Genomic DNA, 23,463 nt, shown 5'->3' with positions numbered 1-23,463 from the left:
TACTCTGACACATACATACTCAGACAATATTGTCTTACCTTTCTGCCCTCATCTCCTACTACTTTGTCCTCTTCCTGTGCTCCCGGCACACTGGAACACCCCAGCACACTTCTGCCTCTGGCCTTTTCCACTGCTATTCCCTCTGCTTAGAATACTCTTCTCCCAGATATTCACATAGCTAGCAACCTTATCTCTTCAGAGGCCTCTTTAGCTCTCTAGTTTAGCTTCTCATCACAATGACCTTCCCTCTGACTACTCTAAAATCACACACATACTCACACACACTGTTGCTCTAGCCTCTTTATAGCACTTACTAGCATTATTTGTTTCCTCTATCCTTCAACTAGAAATGTAAGGTTCTTAAAGAAAAATTCCGTTTTGTTTACATTCATAGCACCTAAAATGCTGAACGGCTCCTGGTAAGCATCCAACTAATATATGTTGAATGAATAGATTGATGTTGAATAAAAGTAACTAATGAAATTAACAAAAGACTATTTGAAGATAACCAAGTATTCCAGAATCTATGCATTGTCCAAGTTTATGTCATTTACTTTGTATCCATTTCTGATTTATGCTTCATCTCCATGATTTCTATCATGAAGAGATCAATAGGATAACCTGGTCTTCTAATAGCCAAAACAGAATCCACCACAGCCTGGAAGAGAAATGAATGAGAAAAGGAAATTATTTGGCTTACTGAAAGAAACCACTGGCCCAAATAATCTATCACCAGACTAAGGAGATAAAGTGCTTCAGGCTCAAAAATCTAGGGCAAGGCCAAAAAGGGCCACTTTATTGTGGACACTAATAATAACCCATGCTAATGGATATTTTAGAGACAAAAGGCACTTAAAAGATTATCAAGTCCAAACCCTTTATTTTACCGATAAAAAAGCTAAGATTAGCCTTTAAGAAGTTATGGTCTTAAAACAAGGTCTAACGGGTAGTAGCAGAGCCAGGACTAGGAATCATGTCTCTAAATGCCAAGTCTACTCAGTACCAACACTACTCAAATTTTTCCACCAAAGAACACCTTAATGGAAAAGAAAGAAATGTAATCCAAGGAAAGAGTTAAAATTTACTGGCTATAACAACATGAAATTTTTTAAGTCTTGTGTTTTAACGTGAAAAGTTTCCATGTCATGACCTAATATATACATGTTTGTTTTAATGTGAAAATAATGCTTTTACCCAAAATCATAAAGTAAAGTTGACACTTCAGAAAGACATGTCTCTAGTAAACAATTCCATGGTTACTGGGGAAAGGGGTGGGAAGGGATACATTTGGGAGTTTATGATTTACAAATATTAGCCACTATATATAAAAATAGATTTTTTAAAAAGCTTCTTCTGTATAGCACAGGGAACTATGTTCATTATCTTGTAATAACCTTTAATGAAAAAGAATATGAAAATGAACATATGTATGTATATGCATTCCTGGGACATTGTGCTGTACACCAGCAATTGACACACTGTAACCCACTGTACTGCAATAAAAAAAAAGACATGTCTCATTTATTCTTCCAAATATCCCCAGGAATATGCAATTTGAGAAGCACAGCACAACACAGCCTATTGCTTAGCTCAGAAGGTAATATGAAAATATCTGACTACAGAAATTAAGTGGTATCGTATAACCATCCTAAAATATAAATAAAGCAAAAAAAACCACAAAAAACAAAAAAACCCTATATCTTAGAAAAGTTTACTGAGGTAGCATGATTTCGGTGCCTAATACAGAATAATGACAAACCATTGGAAAGTGAGTGTATTAGTGTTTCTGTAACTCCGAAAGAGAATGGGGGTCCTAACCAGATAGCATGAAGATTCTGAGCCACATAATATATGTACTCTAACAGCAGAGTCTTTATTTGGACTCTGCTCAGCAAGAGATTGTCTTAATTTCTTAATCTTAATCTGATTTCCTGTAGGTTTTCCTAATAGTAAGGAAAACTGACCAGAAACAACTCAGGCATTCCAGTCCATTTGGTATTTATATTTCTCAAAGTAAATTCATAAGACAGCACTCTGATTTATACATCAATGTCTATGAATTTAGTTGTTATGAGCTCATCATTCCTGACAAACTAATATATTCAAGTTTCAGAAACTGCAAAGCTAAGGAACAATGATGATATCATCAGACTACAGCTACCTGATAAAAGCCTTCCCCAAATACCCAATGTTGTCTTGATATTATATATATTCTACTTTTAGAAGTAAACAAGCATCCATTTCCCAGATGTGAATATTATCTATCAGATCAGTCATGTTCATTAAAATGCTAACCTTAACTCCAAGGCCCTGCCAAAACAACTTCCCCAATCTCACACAATAAATACGGACCTCTAGGTTTAAGAGACACATCACCCCAAAGGCTTCCACAGGGTATGATCCACAGGCAGCCACCCCTCTCCCAACTTTCAAGTTAACTTAAAAGAAGGCTTAATATGACACTTTAGAAAAATTACACATACTGTTCTGACCAATCAAATCTACTCTATAAAGAAGCCTATAAATGTCTATCTTCTAGATTTTATTGTATTTTCAAAAGAACACAACCAATAGTTGATTATCTTACAGGAAAAAGAAAAATATCATCATGCATGAGGCTGTACTCATTCTGCAAAAGTTTAACCACATACCTCTGTTAACACATCAGCCAGTTCAGGATGAACTTTAGTTTGTAAAGATGTTCTAGCCACATCTAAGAGGGTTTCTCTTTTCATCTCTTTTTTAATTTTAACTTCTTCCAAAACTTCAAGCGCCTTTATTTTTGCAACTTCAAATCCTTCAGCTACTATTCTAGGGTGCAGGCCCTAATATAGCAACATAAAACTATAAATTATAAAGTAAGTTATCCAAAGTAAAAGCAACCGTCCTTTCCCATTAATAGGTATGTCCAAAAAAGTAATATTACCCATACGAATGCCACTAAATATAAGTGTATATACATAATCTATAAAAGTAATCTTTCAGTGCTTCACATTTAAAACAATCTCAAAGTCGCAGACAAATTGTTTATAATTTGTAACTACAAAAAAACTACAAAAGTCCTTTTAATTTCTGAAAACTGCAACACATTGTCATGAAGTGCTCTTCTGAATAAGCACAAAAGAAAAGACTCTCTGATACAGAAGAAAAGAACCAGCACTCTTTGTAGAAAAATGACAGACAGACAGCACCAGACAGACAGCACCTTCACCAAATGCTCAAAGTTAACATCATACAATGGGACAAACACATATCATGTGCCTCCTGATGTGCTTGATGCAGCACTTCCACGGCATTCCTGCCAAAAGTTCTTAACCTGAGTTTAATCACAAGGAAATCCAATCTGAGGGACCTTCCTAAAAAACAAAAAAATAAAACAAAAAAAAGACCTGGCCTGTACTCTAATATATAGCAATGTCAGCAATATCATAAAACACAAAAGGTGGCCCAGGAACTATTCCAGCTTAAAGAAGACTAAAGAGATATGACAACTGAATATAATGCATGAATCTAAATTTTCTTCTGCTACAAAGGAAACTATTGGGACAAGTGATGAAATTTGAATAAGATCTGAGGATTAGGTAACAGTACTGTATCAATGAGTCAATGTTAACATTAATTTCCTGTTTTTGATGACTATGCTGTGGTTATACATGAGAATTCCCTGGCTTTAAGAAATATACACTGAAATAGTTATATCATCATTTCTGCAACTTATTCTTATGCCACTAGAAAAAAAATATGTACATTACTATATATATATACATACACACACACACTACATATACAAATATATATATTTATAACTGAGAGAGAAATGTTATTCTTTGGAATATTCTTGCAACTTTTCTGTAGGTCTGACATTATAACAAAATAATTTTTTGAAAAAACACCATTGTTTATTCTGAAAAATAATACATAAACTTATTTAAAGCTGGAACTAGGTCTAATTTATTCCCTTCCTCCATTCCTTTACATTAGCCCTATAATAACTTTTAAAAAGTTGACATTTATTGAATACTATTCAGCCATAAAAAAACGACAACATAATGCCATTTGCAGCAACATGGATGCCCCTGGAGAATGTCATTCTAAGTGAAGCCAGAAAGAGAAAGAAAAATACCATATGAGATCGCTCATATGTGGAATCTAAAAAAAAAAAAAAAAAAAAAAAAAAAGAACAGAACATAAATACAAAACAGAAACAGACTCATAGATATAGAATACAAATTTGTGGTTGCCAGAGGGGAGGAGGGTGGGAAGGGACAGACTGGGAGTTCGAAATTTGTAGATACTGATGGGCATATGTAAAACAGATAAACAAGATTATACTGCATAGCACATGGAAATATACACAAGATCTGATGGTAGCTCACAGCAAAAAGAATGTGACAATAAATATATGTTATGTTCACGTATAACTGAAAAATTGTGCTCTACACTGGAAATTGACACAACATTGTAAACTGACTCAATAAAAAAAATACACGATACAACTTAAAACACAAAGTTGACATTTATTGAGCATTTGTGCCAGGCACTATTCTAAGGGCTTTACGTGTATTATTTTAGTCCTCTCAACACTATTAAGTGGTTGTTGTTATTATTCCTGTTTCACAGATGAGAAAACTGAGGCTTAAAGACTTAAGTCACTAGGCTAGTATTTAAACCACAAACCTGATGTCAGACCCTATGTTATCAATCATCTGCAAAACACTTTCTCAGCCTAGGACCTCAGTTTGTCACCCAGACCACTATAAAAGCCTTCCATCTTGACTCCCTTAAAACTTTCCCAAAAATATTTAAAATACCAATCTGACCATATCAATCATTAATATGTTAACATGAGTATTCTTCTTCTTGGTTAGTATATTATATACCTACTCACTACTGTCCACATCACTTTAAACTCCAACACCAAACTGCTTACAGCTCTATACACATACAGGGTTGCTTCTCTTCTCTGTGCCTTTGCTCATGTTGTTCCTTCTACCAGGGTGCCATTCCCCTTACCCTTCACTCTTTCATCAAGCTCACTTGCTCTCATCCTAAAGATTTAGCCCAGGCCTTATTTCCTCCAGAAAGTCTTCCTGACTACCTCAGGCTAGTGTTTCTATCCTATCCTGTGCCTCACTCTATCACTGCCCTGCTACACAGTTTTATAACTATGTCAAATTCTGTCCGCATCTCTCCCTTCCCTAACTTCTTACTTCCTAGCCCAACCCAAATTTTGTTTAGGTATCTCTCTTCCTCAGTGCTTCAGAGGAAGCAGACTCTATCCTGAGCTCAAGGGGTGAGGTCCTGATTAAATCAAGTCAATTCCCCTAAAAACTGTCATTGGTTTGGGATGGACATAAGACCAAAGTTGGCCCAATCATACAAAGGAAGGACTTAAAATCCATGGCTGGATGAATGGTTTTCTCTTGCCCTCTCCTGCTGAGTGTTATTAAGGGAAGCAGGTAGCCCTGATTTCTTCTGACAGTCTTTCATTCAGGATGGAAATAAGCCCATGAGGAGACAGCATTATTAATTGGAAGAACTAAGAGACAGAAAGGACCTGGGTACTTGATGACTGAATTTCTTAATCAACCAACACTTAGAGGTCTGCTTTATCTGTCTATGTTCTGCTATGGGAGATTTTCTTTTTTTTATTGTTTAAGTGACTTTTAGTCAAGTTTCTACTACTTACAACCAAAAGCATCCTGAGACAAGTTTCAGGTACTGAATTAACAGACAATTCCTAATACTTAATGAAACCCAAAGAAGTAATAATTTTAGCACTTTGACCAGATTATGCTTTATAAAATGGTCCTGGAAAGAAAGCAAAAGTTCAACTACTTAATTAGAGACGACAGATAAGTAATGCCAAGAAAAGAATACAGATTAAACAAAGGTACAGACATAGAAATGTGTGTAATGATTTCAGAAACTAGAGAAGTCTGGCTATAGTGGACTGTTTTCTTTTCTAGGCCATCAATCATGAGTATATGGCTAATTTTTAAACTTTTTATATATCTCAAATATTTCATTTTTAAAAGAAGTAGATAATTTCAATAAAAGGTATTATTTTGGCAAAAAAAATCATTATTTCCATTTACAATTGTCCAAAAATATCTTGATAAAAATTGACTTTTGCCCCCTAAAATTAAACCATTTTACTAGCAAAATAAATAAATAACTTTCTATTCAAAATAAAGTACCACATGAATGTGAATTCTATGAAATTCTAATACCTCAGAAATATAAAGATCAGCTTGTTTTAGTAACTCTCCGATAATCAGAACATTTGAAGTAGTACCATCTCCTGTTATGTCATCCTGGGCTGTTGCTACTTTTGCTATCAAGGAAGCTGTTGGGTGTTGAATTTGCTGGAAAAAGTAAGCAACAGGTTAAAAAAGAGAGAGAATGAGGTAACAAAATAATCCACCTAAAACAAGATAAAATAAGGGTCAATAGTAAAATTAAGAGACTAAATAAGCTTCATTCTATAAGTTCACAAGTTTTGTATTATCTTACGTAGTAAATGTCAAAACCAAAAGTTAAAAACTGAGAACTAATGAGGTTTGAATATTTTATAAGAGTCTTTGCTTCAAAATGCAATGACATTTCCAAAATAAGATTAAATCCTTCAATCTTGAAGATGAATGTATTTACTAAAATTGCAAAGGATTTTTTCCCCATGATTACCAAGAACATAATGCAGTGCCTTTAAAAGATGTAACTAATTTCAAAGTATTCCTAGCTTAGGGATACTTATTATTTGTACTATACAAAGATTTGAAAAGAGCCAGAAAACTATTTTTTCCCCTAAGGTTTAATCCAACGACTACAGTATTTAGCTGACAGCCTTCGTTTAAAGATATACACGTTCTATGTTCTCAATTAAAGCTTATTAAGGTTTATTAAGTCAGCAGCATCAGCTCACCATCTCATGGAGCAGCACATTGCCATCTTTGGTGAGTTTGATGTCTCCTGCACCAGTAACAAGCCTGTTCAGAAAACAGTGGTTATTAACTTTACATGGCAAGAGCCAAGCAAGACTCTCCCAGAGATTGCCACTCTACTATCCTTAATATAAGTAACTGGGTGTGGAAAATGTCCAATATACCATGGGGGACACCTTGGTAATTACCACCATTTGCAACCCACAGAATCACTTTCCCCTAGATGGACAGCTATGGTGATTTCATCCCAAATGGGAACACATACAAGTTTAAGGATAAGAGTAGTTGATGAGTTATGAACAGTGGTTTGGTACTTGGAAGAGTAAATGGAAATCTAAATGCCACGAATGTGTGAACTTTCTTCAGGTTTCTTATTTTCGTGAAATGTTACCATTCACTCACCTAAGTTTTTTTTGCCCCCTCATCCCTCACATTTATTAGATTATCAAGTTCTCTCATTTCTACAACCTAAATGTCTCTTGAATCTACCCACTCCTCTCTATTTCCAGTCATCATCTCTAGTCTGGACTACTTAGCATCCTAGTATCTCTGACTTTGAAACTACCCTCCACACTGCATTTATCTTTCTAAAAGGCAATGTGATTCAGTCAGTTCCCGAATAAAAAATCCTTCAATGATTTTCATGTTCTCCATCACCTTCAAGGTAAAATCCAAATTATTTAGCAATGACATAGTTTACACCTTTCCCAATCTGGGTAAGGTCCATTTTTTTCTGCCTCTTCTAGCCAAATCTTGTGGTTCCCTTAATACACTGTTTTTGTTTCTGTTAGATTTACACCGTTGGGCTTTCTTGTTCCCTTAAGTTACTCTATCGAGGACTTTACTCCCTTCCCCAACTGATGAACTCTAATTCATGTTTCAAGACTCAGATGAAAAATACTGGGCTTGGGGGGGGCGGGTGATTAGGTTTCTATTTATTTATTTATCTTTTTTAAGAGGTACTGGGGATTGAATCCAAGATCTTGTGCATTCTAGGCACACACTCTACCACTGAGCTATACCCTCCCTCCCTCCCTCCAAATTCTGTAATTTGAGCTTTTCCTTCTCCACTCTGCCATCCGTAGTTAGTCTGTTTCCTCAGTATAATAATAATACACACACACACACATAATTAGTACATCCGTCTCTATCAACTCGTTAAGAACAGAAACTGTCTCTTGATCATCTCTGTGTTCCCAGCATCCCAGTTATTATATAAGTGCCCTCTTTTACGTTTATATTAACTATTTTGCTCACTTCTCTAAGACTACACCTCTCTTCTTACACCTTTTTGCCCTCACAAGTCTTTCCCTCATTCTCTTCTAAAGAAAATAATGGTCCTAAATAAATATACGCTGAAAGGATGAATAGATAAGACAAACTGTAGGCAGAGAGCGCTCAATTTGCCTAAAGACTCGTAGCTAGAGGAATCTGGATTTGAACCCAAGCATGCCAGGCTCCAAAGCCCGTGCCCTCTTCACTACAACACACTGCCAAACAAAACCCAAACTCTTAAAAAAGCAGGCGAGTTACATGGCTGATGTTTCAAATGAGACACTGAATGACCTGATTTTCTAATTGCATGTGTATCTTCATAAGAAGCTGGCGGGTAGACGGGAGAGGGTCACAGCTTCATTTGAGGGCCCTTCCCTCAGGGAGCATTTCTCCTCCTCCCCCACCAGGCTAAAGATGACCTCATGGGAGGAATGAGAACGAGGGAAAGCAGGCCCACAAGTGTGTCCACAAAGCTCCAATGTCTGCGGAATGTCCGCCTGAAAGCGCGCCCCAACACCCAACAAACGCCCGAAGGCCTAACCGCCGCTCCAACCGCCGTCTCACATTTTCATGGTGCCCTTAGGACCCAAGTTGGTCCGCAACACATCCTGCAGCCCTCGGGCGGCGCATATATTAACGGCCAAGGCTGCCTGCGCCCGTGCCACCTCAGCCTTGGAGTTTAGGGCCTTTATCGCAGCCATGGCCAGGCGGTTAGAGAAGCGACTCCGCTTCCAAAAGCTACCTCGGCGGCGATTGTAAGAGAAACCCGGGCGCCTCGGTCCACACTCCTGAGCCTCAGCCAATCAGCGCCCGGATAGCAGTGACGACATCCGGCATCGCCGGGACGGAAGCCAGATCGCTTCAGGTTGGGTCGCAAAGATGGCGTCTCCTGCTTCTGCCCGGCCTTCGGCCGGGAAGCGAGTGGTGAATCAGGACGAACTGCGGCGGTTGATGAAGGAGAAGCAGCGTCTGAGCACCAACCGGAAACGGATAGAATCTCCATTCGCGAAGTACAACCGTTTGGGGCAGCTAAGTTGTGCCCTGTGTAACACGCCGGTTAAGAGCGAGCTCCTGTGGCAGACTCACGTCCTGGGAAAGCAGCACCGGGAGAAAGTGGCTGAGCTGAAAGGCGCGAAGGAGGCCACCCAGGGTCCATCCACCAGTGCAGTGCCTCAGTCCGCCAAGAGGAAGGGGCCGGACGCAGAAAGCCAAGATGCCAAAAGAGCGAAGGCCTCCCCGGTGCCTCAGGTACAGCCCTCCTCTTCCGCTTTGGCCACCAACTTTAACAAAGCAGGAAAGGAGTCCACTAGAGCGACCCTCAGTAAGGCTTCGGGACTCGGTTTGCTCCCTGATTATGAGGAGGAGGAGGAGGAGGAGGAAGCAGGAGGAGAAGAGAAGAGGGGGGAAGCCTGTAAGCAGCAGTCCAACGTGCACTCACTTTCCTCCCCGCGGGAGGCAAGTGGTAGTAGTAGGCTGCCAAGCAATTTCTCGGATACAAATCCTCCCAAGGCCCCTTTAATTCCTCATTCAGGGTCAATTGAGAAAGCAGAAATATATGAAAAAGTAGTGGAAAGGAGAGAAAACACCGCGGAAGCGTTACCGGAAGGCTTTTTTGACGACCCTGAGGTAGATGCGAGGGTACGAAAGGTTGATGCTCCCAAGGATCAGATGGACAAAGAGTGGGACGAATTTCAAAAAGCCATGAGACAGGTCAACACTATTTCCGAAGCCATAGTTGCTGAAGAGGATGAGGAGGGACGGTTGGACCGGCAGATTGGGGAGATCGACGAGCAGATAGAGTGTTACCGCCGGGTGGAAAAGCTGCGGAATCGCCAGGATGAAATAAAAAATAAGCTTAAAGAGGTCCTGACCATAAAAGAACTTCAGAAAAAGGAAGAAGAGAATGTTGACAGCGACGATGAAGGAGAACTACAGGATTTGTTGTCTCAGGATTGGAGAGTGAAAGGAGCTTTATTATAGGTTTCAAAGACCCGAGATTTCTACACCCTCTACGACTGTGTAAAAAGTGCCGTCTCTCAGTGCGATGTCGTTTACTCCATGCCTAGAAATTTGGTAACCTAATGGGGTTGTTGAGATACAACGAGCCTGTGAAGATAAGGCTTTGGAAAATTGGTGTAAAATATTTTTGAGGTAAAGGTGTTTTTGAAGTATTATATATACTAAAATGCTAACTTTTTCACACCCTTACAGATCTGAAGTTTTGAGTTGTAAAATCTATAAGCTGTAAATATTGTACATAGTTAAATATATATTTGCTTAAGAATTCTGTTTTGAAATTTATAGTTCATAGAAGTCAGACCAACGGACGAGCTTTTAGATGAAAACCAAGTGTGTCATGTGGATGTGTATGGCTTTTTTCTTTCTAAGTCAATCTCAAGAGGATTTGGGTTGGGAGGGTTATTTTGCTTTTAAGAACACTACTCATAAACATGTAAATCGTTCAGGGCTAATCAGTTCTCTGAGTTTTCTGTTTCAAGACCGTGCTCCAGGAGAACATGGTGAAAAATATATGCCAAATATGACCAACTTTCTTGACCCAAAGTTTCTCATGATGAAACCAGTGATTATCAGATGTAGGTGCACAAGAAGGTATCATAAAAAAGCTTTCTAAAAAGTGCGCATGAATCACCTGTGAAACTATAAAAATTTTATGTGCTTGATCCCTACCATTGGAGAGATTCAGTAAATCTGGAGTGAGGCTCACACATCTGTATTAGTTTTGAAAGCTTCCCAGGTTATTCTCATAAGAGCAAAGTTGAAGCACTACTGCCCAAAATCCAGATCCCATTTACATTTTTTTCAGGCTTTGTTTTTTTTCTTTAAATGACACATTCCATAAGTTTACTATCTATTGCATAAAAGAAATGTTATCTTTTATTTATATTCCATCTAGTCTTAAATTTTATTATTACGTATTGTGATAAATTAGTGTTCAGAGTTAACAGGTTCTATCAGTTGTAGGAAGGAGGTATTAAGTTGTTTCTCAGCAGTAACAATTAGTTTGTGCTGGTCATCGATAGTTTAATTCACTGCTTCTCCTTTTGGAGATAGAGGTATTCAAATAGGAAAAGGGAATTAGCAGGGTTCCAGGGATAGAAATGCACACAGCACATTCAAATAAAAGTGAGCAGTGATAATAGCTAAGTCTTTCTTAAAATATTGGCCAGGCAGAGTTCTAAATGCTTACCTAGTTTTTTTCTAAAGCCCAGGTGTTGAGCCCAGGGATAAGGTATGAAAAACCCTTGAATGTTGGATCAAAGAATTCTTCCTGTAGGCAATGTGGGTAAAATGGAGGCTTTTGAGCAGAGAGTTATATCTGCAAAAAATATTACGGGAGATTATTTTAATTGCAATGTACAGAATGTAATGAATATGGGTAGGGGGAAGGAAGCTGGGAGACTACTTAGAAACTAGATTTTAAAAGTAAGGCGACTGAGACTTTAATTAGGTATATATTGATAGGAAAGTAATAGAATTGAAACAATTTCTTAAGAAGAGCTAACATTCTAGTGACTAGAAGTGAATAAAAACAGAGATAGATGGAACTCAGGGGCTTTGGGTTTTTCTAGTGTGGGTGCCTAAAAGAAGTTATCTAACACTTGTGGAGCACATCAGTTACCCTGCAGCCTTTGGCAGAAAATCTTTGCTTTCTTGAGCTGTCCAGCTGATAATGTTCAGTTTGATAACGTAAAGGGCATGTCTGCATCAAATGTGTGAACCTCCACTGAAGAGTTTTCTATCATTTATGATTTTATTATTTCAGGATGTGAGAAAGTACAAACGTAGACTTGAAAGGTGGGCCCATAAAGGACAGTGCAGGTTTAAAGAGAAGGGTATTCAGATGGAAAAACAAAACATGCTCAGGAGGTAGTGAGCAGCCCAGTTTAACGAGAGCAGAGTGTTCGTTCCTGACAACAGTGGGAGTTACAGTTGAAAAGGTGGTTACAAACCATTGTAGAGAGCCTTGAATGCCATGCTCTAAGGAGTTGGAACCTTCACTAAGTTAACTGAGTATCCTTGAGGTTGTTGAGTCCTTAATTGTAACACAGTTAAAGAGCTTAAGGAGTACCAGGCATATAAACCCCCATTGGCTTTTTAGGAGGACCAAAAGCTTTCAAAATCTCCCAATGCTCTGTATCTCAGAGCATGAGTGGATGGGGCCCTCACCAAAATCAGGTGAATCTTTGTTGGACCTGAGATCGATGTGGACAGCTTCAGGGGTTGCTGGATCCTTCCTAATCCTCCATACTTAGGAGATAGCCTTTATACCTCTTAGAACTGGGTGAAATAAGTTTTTGTATTAGAGTAATACCACCAAGGATTTCTTCCTGCCACTTGTTCTCTCTTTAGAGAACTCCCTAATTCAGCCAACATTTATAGGCATACATCAAAAATATTGCAGGTTCTGTTCCAGACCACCACAGTAAAGCAAATATCTCAATAAACTAAGCCATGCAAACTTTTTGGTTTTCCAGTGCATAGAAAAGTTATGTTTACACTATACTGTAGTCTATTAAGTGTGCAATAGCATTATGTTTTGGAAAAAATGTACGTAGCTTAATTTTAAAATTATTGCTAGCAACTGCTAACTATATATATATAACAATCATAGTAACATCAAAGATCACTAATCATAGATCACCATAACATATAATAAGGGAAAAGTTTGAAATATTGTGAGAATTTCCAAAATGTGACACAGACACAAAGTAAGCAAATGCTGTTGGAAAAAATGGCTCCAATAGACTTGCTCAACACAGGGTTCCCACAAACCTTCAATTTGTTAAAAAAAAAAAATAATAATACTACAATAAAATGAGGTATGCCTGTGTATTAAAATTATTGTAAATACTACAAAGGTAGTCTTCTCACCCATTTCACTTACCAGTTAAGTACATTTCCCCTCACTTGTAGGGAAAAAAAATGCTGATCTCCTAACTAGCCTTTAAATGTCCATTTGTCCGGTGCCTTACAATTTACAAAATGCCTTCACATATATCTCATTTAATGATGAAAGTAATGACTACTTTTTAAATACCAGGGAACAAAATAAGATGCTATGGAATTAAAATTGCAGGGGAAAGAGTATATAATTTAGTCTAAAACCTTTAATGTAACTCTCACTAGATAAGTATGGAGTAGTAGGAAAGAACAAGGAAATTGGCGAGAGAAAACAGAAGACAGGTTCAAGTTCCCACTCTAGCTGTTGAAGTCTGGTGATCTTGGGCAAGTTGCCTCTAAAACTTAATTTGTTCTTCTATAAAATGATGATACCTCACGGTGTGGTGAGAGTCTAACGACACATGCGTGTGAAAAGGGTTTATAATCTGAAGTTTCTAAATAAAGTAATAAAAGTATTTCTACTAGTAGTATCTGGTTCTAACCCTGCCCATGCTACTAACTTGCTAACTTGGTCTTAGGCTAATTAATGCCCCTTAATTCCCATTGTAAAATGAGGGAATTAGAGCAGATGATTTTTTTCTTTTTTAGATTTCTTTCAACTCCAGATCCTTAATTTTGCCATGAGACAAGTGAAGTCTCACCTTTTAATTATATTTTATTTTATTTTATTCTTATTTTTTATTGAAATTAGTCAATTGACAATGGTAGTTTCCAGTGTACAGCAAAGCGATTCAGTTACACATATACATACATGTATATATGTGTGTGTATATATATATTTTCAGATTCTTTCATAGCTCATTACAAGAAACTGAATATCGTTCCCTGTGCTATACAGTAGTTCCTTGTTGTTATCTATTTTATATATAGTGATGTGTATCTGTTAATCTCAAACCCTGAATCTGTCCCTTCCTCCCTTTCCCCTCTGGTAATCAGTTTTTTTCCTATGTCTGTGAGTCTATTTCTGGTTTGTAAACAAAGTTTTGTTGTTTTTTTTAGATTCCAGATATAAGTGACATAATATGATATTTATCTTTCTCTGACTTACTTCACCTAGTATGATAATCTCTAGGTCCATCCATATTGCTGGAAATGGCATTATCTCATTCTTTTTATCCATCTTTATCCATTCATCTGTTGATGGACATTTAGGTTGTTTCCGTGACTTGGCTATTGTAAATAATGCTGCTGTGAACATTGAAGGTGCACATGTCTTTCTGTATTAATAGTTTCTCTGGATATATGCCCAGGGCTGGGATTGCTGGATCATATGTTAAGTCTATTTTTAGTTTTTTAAGGAAGCTCCATACTGTCCTCCATAGTGGCTGCACCAATTTGCATTCCCACCAACGGTGTAGGAGGGTTCCTTTTTCTCCACACCCTGTCTAGCTTTCAGCTTTTCACCATTGAGTGTGATGTTAGCTGTGGGTTTGTCATATATGGCCTTTATTATGTTGAGGTATGTTCCCTCTATGCCTACTTTCTGGAGAGTTTTTATTATAAATGGATGTTGAATTTTATCAAAAAGCTTTTTCTGCATCTATTGAGATGATCATATGGTTTTTATTCCTCAATTTGTTAATGTGGTGTATCACATTGATTTGCAGATATTAAAAAATCCTTGCATCCCTGGGATAACCCCACTTGATCATGGTGTATGCCTTTGTGTGTGTGTGTCTGTGTGTGTCTGTGCCTTTTAATGCATTGTTAAGAATCAGTTTGCTAGTATTTTGTTGAGGGTTTTCACATCTATAGACGTAAGTGATATTGGCCTGTAACTTTCTTTTTTTTGTGATATCTTTGGCTTTGGTATCAGGGTGATGGTAGCCTCATAGAATGAATTCCCAAGTGTTCCTTCCTCTGCAATTTTTTGGAATAGTGTCATAAGGATAGGTGTATCTCTTCTCTAAATGTTTGGTAGAATTCACCTGTGAAGCCATCTGGTCCTCGACTTTCGTTTGTTGGAAGTTTTTAAATTAATGATTCAATTTCAATACTGGTAATTGGTCTGTTCATGTTTTCTATTTCTTCCTGGTTCAGTCTTGGCAAATTGTACCTTTCTAAGAAATTGTCCATTTCCTCTAGGTTGTTCTTTTTGTTGGTGTATAGTTGCTCATAGTAGCCTCTTACGATCCCTTGTGTTTCTCTGGTGTCATAACTTCTCCTATTTCATTTCCAATTTTATTAATTTGGGCCCTCTCCCTTTTTTTCTTGATGAGTCTGGCTAAAGGTTTATCACTTTTAAAGATTTTTAAAGTCATTCAGTTGACTATCTGGAGACAAAGATGGCCAACGTACTGTTACTTTTACTTGCAAGGCTTGCCCAGGATAGTCCCAGCTGTCTTGGTGTAGTTATGAATAATGCCCCCTTTCACTCTCAACACTGTCCCTTTTTGGAGAGATATATATACTTAACCTACCTAAAAGTTTGATATGAGGAAAAACCACTTTCTAATGAACCCAGAATGGAAGGTCTTAATGGAAATAGTATGTTTCCTGTTAATGATGCGCCAATTGGCTAGCTACTTGGCTAGATGTTTTGTAAGGAGATTTGAGTGAATATGTACATGGGTAGGAAAGGTGGCTAGATAGATGTAGATGACCTTAGATTGCTTTTTAATGCTAAGAATCTAGTAGCCTGTATCATACCAGGAATTTCAAAGCTTTAAATTTGAACAGGAAAAAAAAAATCCTGTAACTCTGCACACTGTTTTCTATCTACATTTCCTCCCTCAGTGACTTCTTTCATTTCCATAGGTTTAAATATCACCCATACACTGATGACTACCAAATTATATCCCGAGCCTTGACCTTTCTCCTGGGAGGCATTCTTCATTCCCTTTTCTTATCCAAATCTAACGCATGAGTTAAGTCCTGGCAACGCTACCTCTAAAATATGCCCAGAATCTGTCTACTTCTTTCTATCGCCACTGGTCCTAGCCACCAATATCTCTTGCATTAATTGTTGCCTCCCCCATCCTAGCCACAATCTGTTATTAACAGAGTAGTCAGAGTGATCTTTTAAAAATTTAGATCGTCACTCTGTCACTTAAAAACCTTCATCACATGCTTCCATCCATCATACTTGGAGAAAAAAAGAATCTAGGGCCTATCAAGCCTACGTGGTGCTCTGTGGTTACTAATTCAAATACCTCCTACTTATGAACTGCTGACCAAGAGCCCCATTAAAGAAGGATGGGAGGAGACAGGAAAAGCATAACTGCTCTATGTTGAAATCAAATGTTATCATTCAGGAATAGTGGCCTGGCCTGGCCAAGTTTTTTTTCAATTTTCAAGAGAAACTGCAAGTCAGTATTGTTTTTGTTTTTGGTGAAATCTCAAAAGCACCATGTGAACTAAATGTAATCCGTGGGGCTCCACTTTGTGAACTACTTTCTAACTTCATGTGCAACACTCTCCCCCTTATTCTCTGTGGCCCAGGTCTCCCCGGCTAACTTTCTCATCCTCAAATATGCCATTTCAGTAGCTAGGCCTTGCGGGTCTCTCTGATTGGGACCTCAAACAGCACAGCAGTCTTCTCATCATTCAGTTCTCAGCCCCAGTGTCCCTTTCTCAGATGACATAAACAGCCACCCCATACCTCCTATCATTCTATTATATTTTTTTCTATGAATTCAGTAAATTTACCACTATCTTAAATTAACTTGTTTACTGGTACATAAATTTTGTCTCTCCCCACCACAGTGTAAACTCCACAAGGGCAAGAAGCTCGTCTGTCTTGTTCACAACCTAAAATAATGCCAGTCACATAGTCGGGCTTGATAAATACCTGTTGAATGAATAATACCCTTGAGGCACAAAGTTGCTTGGAAAAGTGGTAAAAAGACCAAGCTGACTCATGGAAATCGGAACCAAAACAAGTCAGTTCAGCAGCTTCAACAAAAGGATAAGAAATCTGCCTTGTGTCTCCCTCCTCTGGCACATGAAGCCCTTACATATTCTGAGAGCAGCAGCACCAGGAGGTCTACACAGTAGCCTCTGGAGTGCAACGGGCCACCTCTGCACTTAGCAGCCAATAAGAACTCCTCCTGGCACCAAACAAGCAAGAGGGATGTCCATATGTCAGCGGGAGTTGGTGGGCAACCCTGATTGTCTCAAAGCCTCTCCGGTGGAGAAAAGGAGGGATAAAGTGATTCAGTAGTAGAGTAAGATCAAAGAGTCAGCAAGTACACGTTGCCTCCCAGCTGCTCTCAGCTGTCCGCCCCCTTCTCTGCCATCATCATCTCATTTGGCTCACTCCTGTCACTTGGCAGTCATAGCTATTTCTGAGTGAGTCTTTGCACTGAGCTATCTATCATCCTTCGCTGAAAGCACTCCCAGTCTCAGAGGAGGAACAGGGTTCCATCTGGCTGCACTTTCATTTTGCTACAGCATTTGGCAGGCTTCAAGCGCATTTGGGAGCCAATGGTCACCTTCAGGGGACTTTGGAGGACTACGCTGGTTGGGTGGTTGGTGGTGGTGATTGTGGTTTGCGTTGTATGTAAGTGTTGCTTGTTTGCTTGTTGTCCTGCCAAATGTGACTGAAAGAGTATCAAGCCAGATGGTCAGATTATTAATAATAGTTAATATTTTCTGGATTCCTACCACGTGTCTGGCGTTATGCTAGGGTTTGACATACACCATCTCTAATCCTCACAACAACCCTGTAAGGTATGCAATATCTTCATTGTACCAGTGGGAAACTGACACTCAGAAGTGAAGGAACTTTCCCATAAAGTCCCTACTATTACCCTGCATCATTATTATTTAACATCACCTTATATTTGCACAGTGAGAGTACTGTTTAGTCACCAACCTTCAGATCAGTTTTCTTCAAGTCTTAATATCCCCCAGAAAAGTAAAAAAACTATTATCACCTCCATTCTAGGTATCTAATGATTTGTCCAAGGTCACTTAGCAAGTTAATTGCTAAAGTAAGAGTACATGTAACTAGATTCTGTCAACTGGAGAAAATGCACAACCTAAAAGGTGAGAATGATGTTTTTATTAGGCGGACTTTCTGAGGACTTCAAGCTCCGGAGACAGCCTCTCAGATGGCTCTAAGGGACTCCTCCGAAGAGGTAAGGGAGGAGCCAGGATATACAGAAGACCAGGTAGTTGGAATATCAAAAGATCACTGTTAACTGAAAACAAACAAACAAACAAAAAAAAACAGGTATCTCAAGGAATGAGCGCTTTTCCATGTACGGGAAAATGCAAAAGTCTGGGCTCATTGAAATCATTCTTTTGACATGCACCTCAGCTATCTAGGCTCAGTGTCCTGTGCTTTCCCATCCTGAGTCTTCTCAGGGGGCACCGTTGGGAGTGGATGCAGTGGCTGAGGGCTTGATGGCAGGAATCCTATTTCCAACCACAGTTCCGTCAGGGCTCACCTGCTGGCAGCTGCAATGTGATAGCTTGGTGGCTGCAACATCCTTTGTTTACTAATATGGCAGGCAATACTTTTCATTCACAATTCCCAGCCCAATGTTCTCTCTATATTTAATAATGAAATATGGGAAATGGGAGCGGATCCCCCAATATAGCAAGAAGTAAGATTAGGGGAGTTTACTATCAAGGTCAAGGGAACTTGGTGCTGTTCAGAGACCTTGGCTGGGCTAGGAAGAAATATTGGAAGTTTGTTATCAAATTCTCTCCAAAATGCCCTGCCTTACCCCCATTTCACCAGCAACAAATTTTACTCCTTAGTGGTCTCTGATTGGTGTAAGAATGATGCCTTCAGTTACCAGACATTCCAAACGGGAAACAGCAGTTACACCACGCTCTGTGGTCCACCAGTTTTTAACCAGGTAACCTTGGGTAAGTTATTTCACCTGTAGTTTCCTCAACTACAGAACAAGGAGAGTAATAGTTTCTAACTTTTGGGGTTACTGAGAGGATTAACTGAGTTAAATGTATGTAATGTTTTCAGTACAGACACTCAAATATTAGTTGAATGAATGAAAGAAGACATGGCCCTTACCTTCAAGAAAACTGCAATCTGGTTGTATTGTAAACAGTATAAGAAATTGGGCAGGGCCCTAATCGAAAGTCTAGGGTCTGACTTTTCCCATTTACTAGCTGTGCACCATCTACCTAGTCAGTTTACTCTCCCAGCCTTCGTTTTACCCTCTCTGGGTATTGTGTTGTCTGGGTACCCCGTAAGGACCCTCTCACCTCTGTCTATCACCGTGATTTGTGATTTATAATAAGAAATATGTTTTGGCCTCTGTCCCAAATTCTGGAACAAAGTTCCCAAAATCTTTGAAATTTCCTAAGTGATCAAAAAGAATAGTGATAATGGTATTATTTGTTAGTCAAAACAAGCCCCTCACAACCACACCAGAGTTTATGCTAATGAGGTGACTTTTGGAAAGCCCCTAAGGATGGGTGCTGGTTACCTGGGGAACCAACCACTGATTAGAGGGTTAGAACTTTCAGTCCCACCCCTGACCTCCCCTGGGAGGGGAGGGGACTGGAGATTGAGTTCAGTCACCAGTGACCCATGATTTAATAAGTCATGCCTGCTGAAGCCTACATAAAAAACCAAACAGATGGCGTTAGAGAGCTTCTGGGCTGGTGAACATGGAAGTGCTGGGAGGGCGGCATGCCCAGAGAGGGCGTGGAAGCAGTGCACCCATTCCCACATACGTTTCCCTGTACATCTCTTCTACCTGGCTGTTCCTGAGTTACATCTTTTTATAATAAACTGGGACTCTAGTAAGTAAATTGTTTTCCTGAGTTCTGTCAGCAGCTCTAGCAAATTAATCAAACCCAGGGAAGGGATTGTGGGAAGTTCTGATCTATAGCCAGTCAGAAGCACAGGAAACAAGCTAGATTTGTAATTGGCATCCATAGTGGTAGGAATGAGCAGTCTTGTGGGACTGAGCATGTAACCTATGGGATCTGACACTAGCTCCAGGTAGATCGCTTCAGAACTGAATTCAATTTCAGGACACCCAGCTGATGTCACAGAATTGCTTGATGTACGGAGAACCCACATGTCTGGTGACACAGCTAAGTAGTATTCAGAGCGTATTGTTACATGTAAATGGAAACAATAGAGTTTTTCTCTTTACAATCCACCAAGACCAAAACAGGAGCTGAAGGCGGCAGGAGAGGGAGAGCACAGTGGGCTGCGTGGTCGGAAGGCTTCAGTAAGAGGGCTTGGGTGGAACCGCCAAGAAAAGTAGAGAAGAGGGACTGGGGCACTCCTGGTGTAAAGGAAATGGCATGAGGAACAAGTGAGGAAGGAAGTGTTTGGCTGGGTCTTCAACCTCTGCCACACAGCAGAGCTGGAAAGCCAGCGGTCATCAGGGCTACCTATCAACCGGCCCAGAGTCCACTGGAGGAGACAGAACTTTAAGTACGCTTCCCACATAGGCTCATCTCTTTGTAAAATAAATTTTCCCTTTGAAAATTATTAACTTGCCTCCTAAAAAACATGACCACTGGGACTTCACACTAGAAAACCTGACCAAGAGTTTAGGGAGGATGGTAGCAACTTTGAGTCTCCCTCACACTTTATATCTATGACCTCAACCCTGCTCCAGAAGCCCCTGTCTCTGTGCCATGGATCAACTACTCCCAAAGGCACACTTGACTCTTCTCAACTCTGTCCTACCTCAGCCTGGCAGCTGCAGCACAAAGATATTCAAAGGAGAGGCAAAAAAAAAAAAAAAAAACCCTTCCGGTTAAGAACCAACCTCCCCAGCCTTTACTGAGAATGAAGAGCCGTGGGCTGACTTGAATTATTACATCTTCCTACAACTGTTCCCTTTTAAATATTTATCCTGGCAAACACCACCACCATTTTTTACAACTTATTTTAATTGTGTGACTATTAAGCAAACCAAACCATAAAATCAGTTCTCAGTGCTGAGATTTATGTGATTCATAGACCAGAGCTTACCGAGAAAGGAATCCACTGAGTGCAAACTAGCCTCACGAGTGCCCCACATGGTCTCTAGGAAGGTGTGAAGCCTTTTCCCTATTCCTGCCTGTGGCTTCCAAGCTTCCACAGTGGGTATCATAAAAAAGGAACAGAATCTACCCATTTCCCTGTGATTTTTTTTTTCCTTCTTCTTAACATCCTGATGACTGAAAACTGGAAGTCAGGGATGCTACAGTCCTAAAGGGGGTGGCAGAAGCTCTGAGAGGCTCTCAAACAGGATCAGTGCCCTGGAGGATTGAGGATCGAGGTCTGAGGGAAAGATTTAATCATGGGACTTTGAATAGCTAGGAACAAGCAGGAGGTATCCTGCTTATTCGACACCAAGGTACTTCTTGATTTGGACCATGCAACTGCTTTGAGACTCCAATAGGAGCTCTCCCTCCAAAAATACACTGACCCACAGATATTTATATAAAATTTCAGAGGGTTCAAGGGCACCCTTGAGCCTATCCACATAGCCCCGAGGGGCCCATGAGCCTTAGGTTATTACTCACAACTTTCACTGTTACCACTCACTCTGCCCTCATTTCTCCCCTTTTCACAGTAGCCAACTAACTCATCTCCGGGTTTTTCTACACAGCAGGCAAAGTGACAACGATCCTGTTAAAACCTAAATCAGATCATGTTACTTCTCTGCTCAGTATAATCCACTAGCTTCCCATTTTACTTGCAATAAAACCCAGCATCTTTACAGTGGTTTACAAGGCCCTACAGGATCTGTGTCCAGATACCCTGCTGACCTCATCTCCAGTTCTTCTCAACCTTAACTCCTGCTGCTCTAGGCACACCCACCTCCTTGTGATCTCTCAACAGGAGAGACATATTCTGGTCCTGGGCCCTTCCTTGCTGCTCCCTCTCCACCTGGTTCTCTCCTTCATTCCTTCAAGTCTACTCAGTTGTCACTTTGTTGGCAAGGCCTCCCTGACCACTGTATTTAAAACTGCAACACCCAGCGTGCCCTGCCTGGCACCTCCTACCCTCCTCTGCTTTCTTCTCTGCTTTTTTCACAGCACCCATCATCTCTATCTTGCATCTATGCATTTTCCTTATTGTTTATTATCTGTCTCCCACACTAATCTGTTAGCTCCATGAGGGCAGGGATTTTTGTCTGTTTTGTTTCACTGCTGCATCCCAGTTCCTGAATTGGCACTCAATACTTGACTGATTGATGACTACCTGAATGATTAAACTCTCCAGTACTATGAATGTATGCAGGCTGGGGAGTCAAGGGGAGTGTACATGTACTGAACTACCTCCGAGTGCCAAGCAGTTTGCAAGTTAATATATGTCATCTCATTTAATTGTCACATACAATCCTAAGAGGTATTTTTATCCCCATTTCACCATGAAAGCTGAGGCCCAGAGAAGTTAAGAAAATAAATGAAGGTTACACAGCCAGTGGTGGAATATAATTCAAACCTAAGTCTGTGTGACTCCCCGCTATTCCTACCACACATCACGGTCATTCTCCTTAGGAGCCGTTCCCACTTCTCTAAGGAAATGCAACTGCCAGTTTTCGTATCTTGTTCCATTTTACAGATGGGGCCTGAATCAGAGATGATTAGGGGCTCCGTGGAGCTCTAATCCAGCAAAACAAACATTTACAGCCTCAGTCTTTTTGCACATTTACATCAAACATTGTCAAAGATACAATGTAATAAACAAACATCCTTCTGAGGGAGGTTTATTACTTTCAGAGATTCATGCATTCATTCCATTTACTCAAGGGTCTCATTCATTCATAAATACTTGCTGGGAGCCTACTAAGTGCCCAGTACTGTTCTAGAGGATAAAAAGATGCATGAAGCACAGACGTCACCCTCCATAATCTGGGGCGATGCTGTATAATGCAAGTTATTTGCAGTTTTATATTCTCTAGTCACTACATTTTCAAAAAAGTAAAAATAAACAGTTAAAATTAATTTGAATAATATATTTTTATTGAACTCTACATATCCAAAATATCATTTCAACATGTAATCAGCATAAATAATATTACTAATGAGATATTTTACAGTCTTTTTTTTTTGTTCGGTAGCACATCTTTGAAATCATCTCAATTTGGATTGGCCACATTTCAAGAGCTCAAAACCACACATGGCTGGTGATAACAGCATTTGACAGCACAGGGATAGGAGGAAAGACAGATGCAGTCAAGGGATTTATAAAAGAACATGGTAGATTCAGTGATAGAGACATGCTCAGGATCACACAACTGCTGGAGTTCGGAATTTGAGCCTCCAATAAACTTCCAATCTCAGACCTGTTCTTTCTGCAGCATATTAGAGACTTTGCCCCACTTCAAACAGTGGCATCATGGCTGGCCTCAACCAACCTAACTTAATATATCCAAAACAAAATTCATCC

At 39.5% G+C, this 23,463-nt stretch overlaps 2 protein-coding genes across 5 annotated transcripts in view; one reads left to right on the top strand and one right to left on the bottom strand.

Annotated features, from left to right (window-relative positions):
• Positions 1 to 8,954, bottom strand: part of CCT6B (chaperonin containing TCP1 subunit 6B) — a 254,898-nt gene extending 245,944 nt beyond the window's left edge. For all 4 annotated transcript variants that reach the window (XM_074343036.1, XM_045506947.2, XM_045506948.2 and 1 more), the window contains exons 1-5: positions 8,784 to 8,954; positions 6,926 to 6,989; positions 6,234 to 6,368; positions 2,652 to 2,825; positions 555 to 658 (exon numbers count right to left, since the gene is read on the bottom strand). In XM_074343036.1, coding sequence (XP_074199137.1) covers positions 555 to 658; positions 2,652 to 2,825; positions 6,234 to 6,368; positions 6,926 to 6,989; positions 8,784 to 8,920 — 614 coding nt within the window. In that variant the 5' untranslated portion in view covers positions 8,921 to 8,954. The remainder of the gene's footprint in view (positions 1 to 554; positions 659 to 2,651; positions 2,826 to 6,233; positions 6,369 to 6,925; positions 6,990 to 8,783) is intronic.
• Positions 8,955 to 9,098: 144 nt separating this feature from the next.
• On the top strand, positions 9,099 to 14,790 carry ZNF830 (zinc finger protein 830). The gene has a single exon (XM_045506950.2). The coding sequence runs from the start codon at positions 9,099 to 9,101 to the stop codon at positions 10,197 to 10,199; it is 1,101 nt and encodes a 366-aa protein (XP_045362906.2). The 3' UTR covers positions 10,200 to 14,790.
• The last annotated feature ends 8,673 nt before the right edge of the window (positions 14,791 to 23,463 follow it).

This window comes from Camelus bactrianus, chromosome 16, assembly GCF_048773025.1.
Source record: "Camelus bactrianus isolate YW-2024 breed Bactrian camel chromosome 16, ASM4877302v1, whole genome shotgun sequence".
Taxonomy (NCBI): domain Eukaryota; kingdom Metazoa; phylum Chordata; class Mammalia; order Artiodactyla; family Camelidae; genus Camelus; species Camelus bactrianus.
The sequence above is the reverse complement of the archived record's forward strand: the minus strand, read 5'-3'. Positions and strand labels throughout refer to the sequence as shown.

Bases quoted from the DNA above. Each gene is read 5' to 3' on its own strand.
- ZNF830 (XM_045506950.2), top strand. From the start codon at position 9,099: ATGGCGTCTCCTGCTTCTGCCCGGCCTTCGGCCGGGAAGCGAGTGGTG.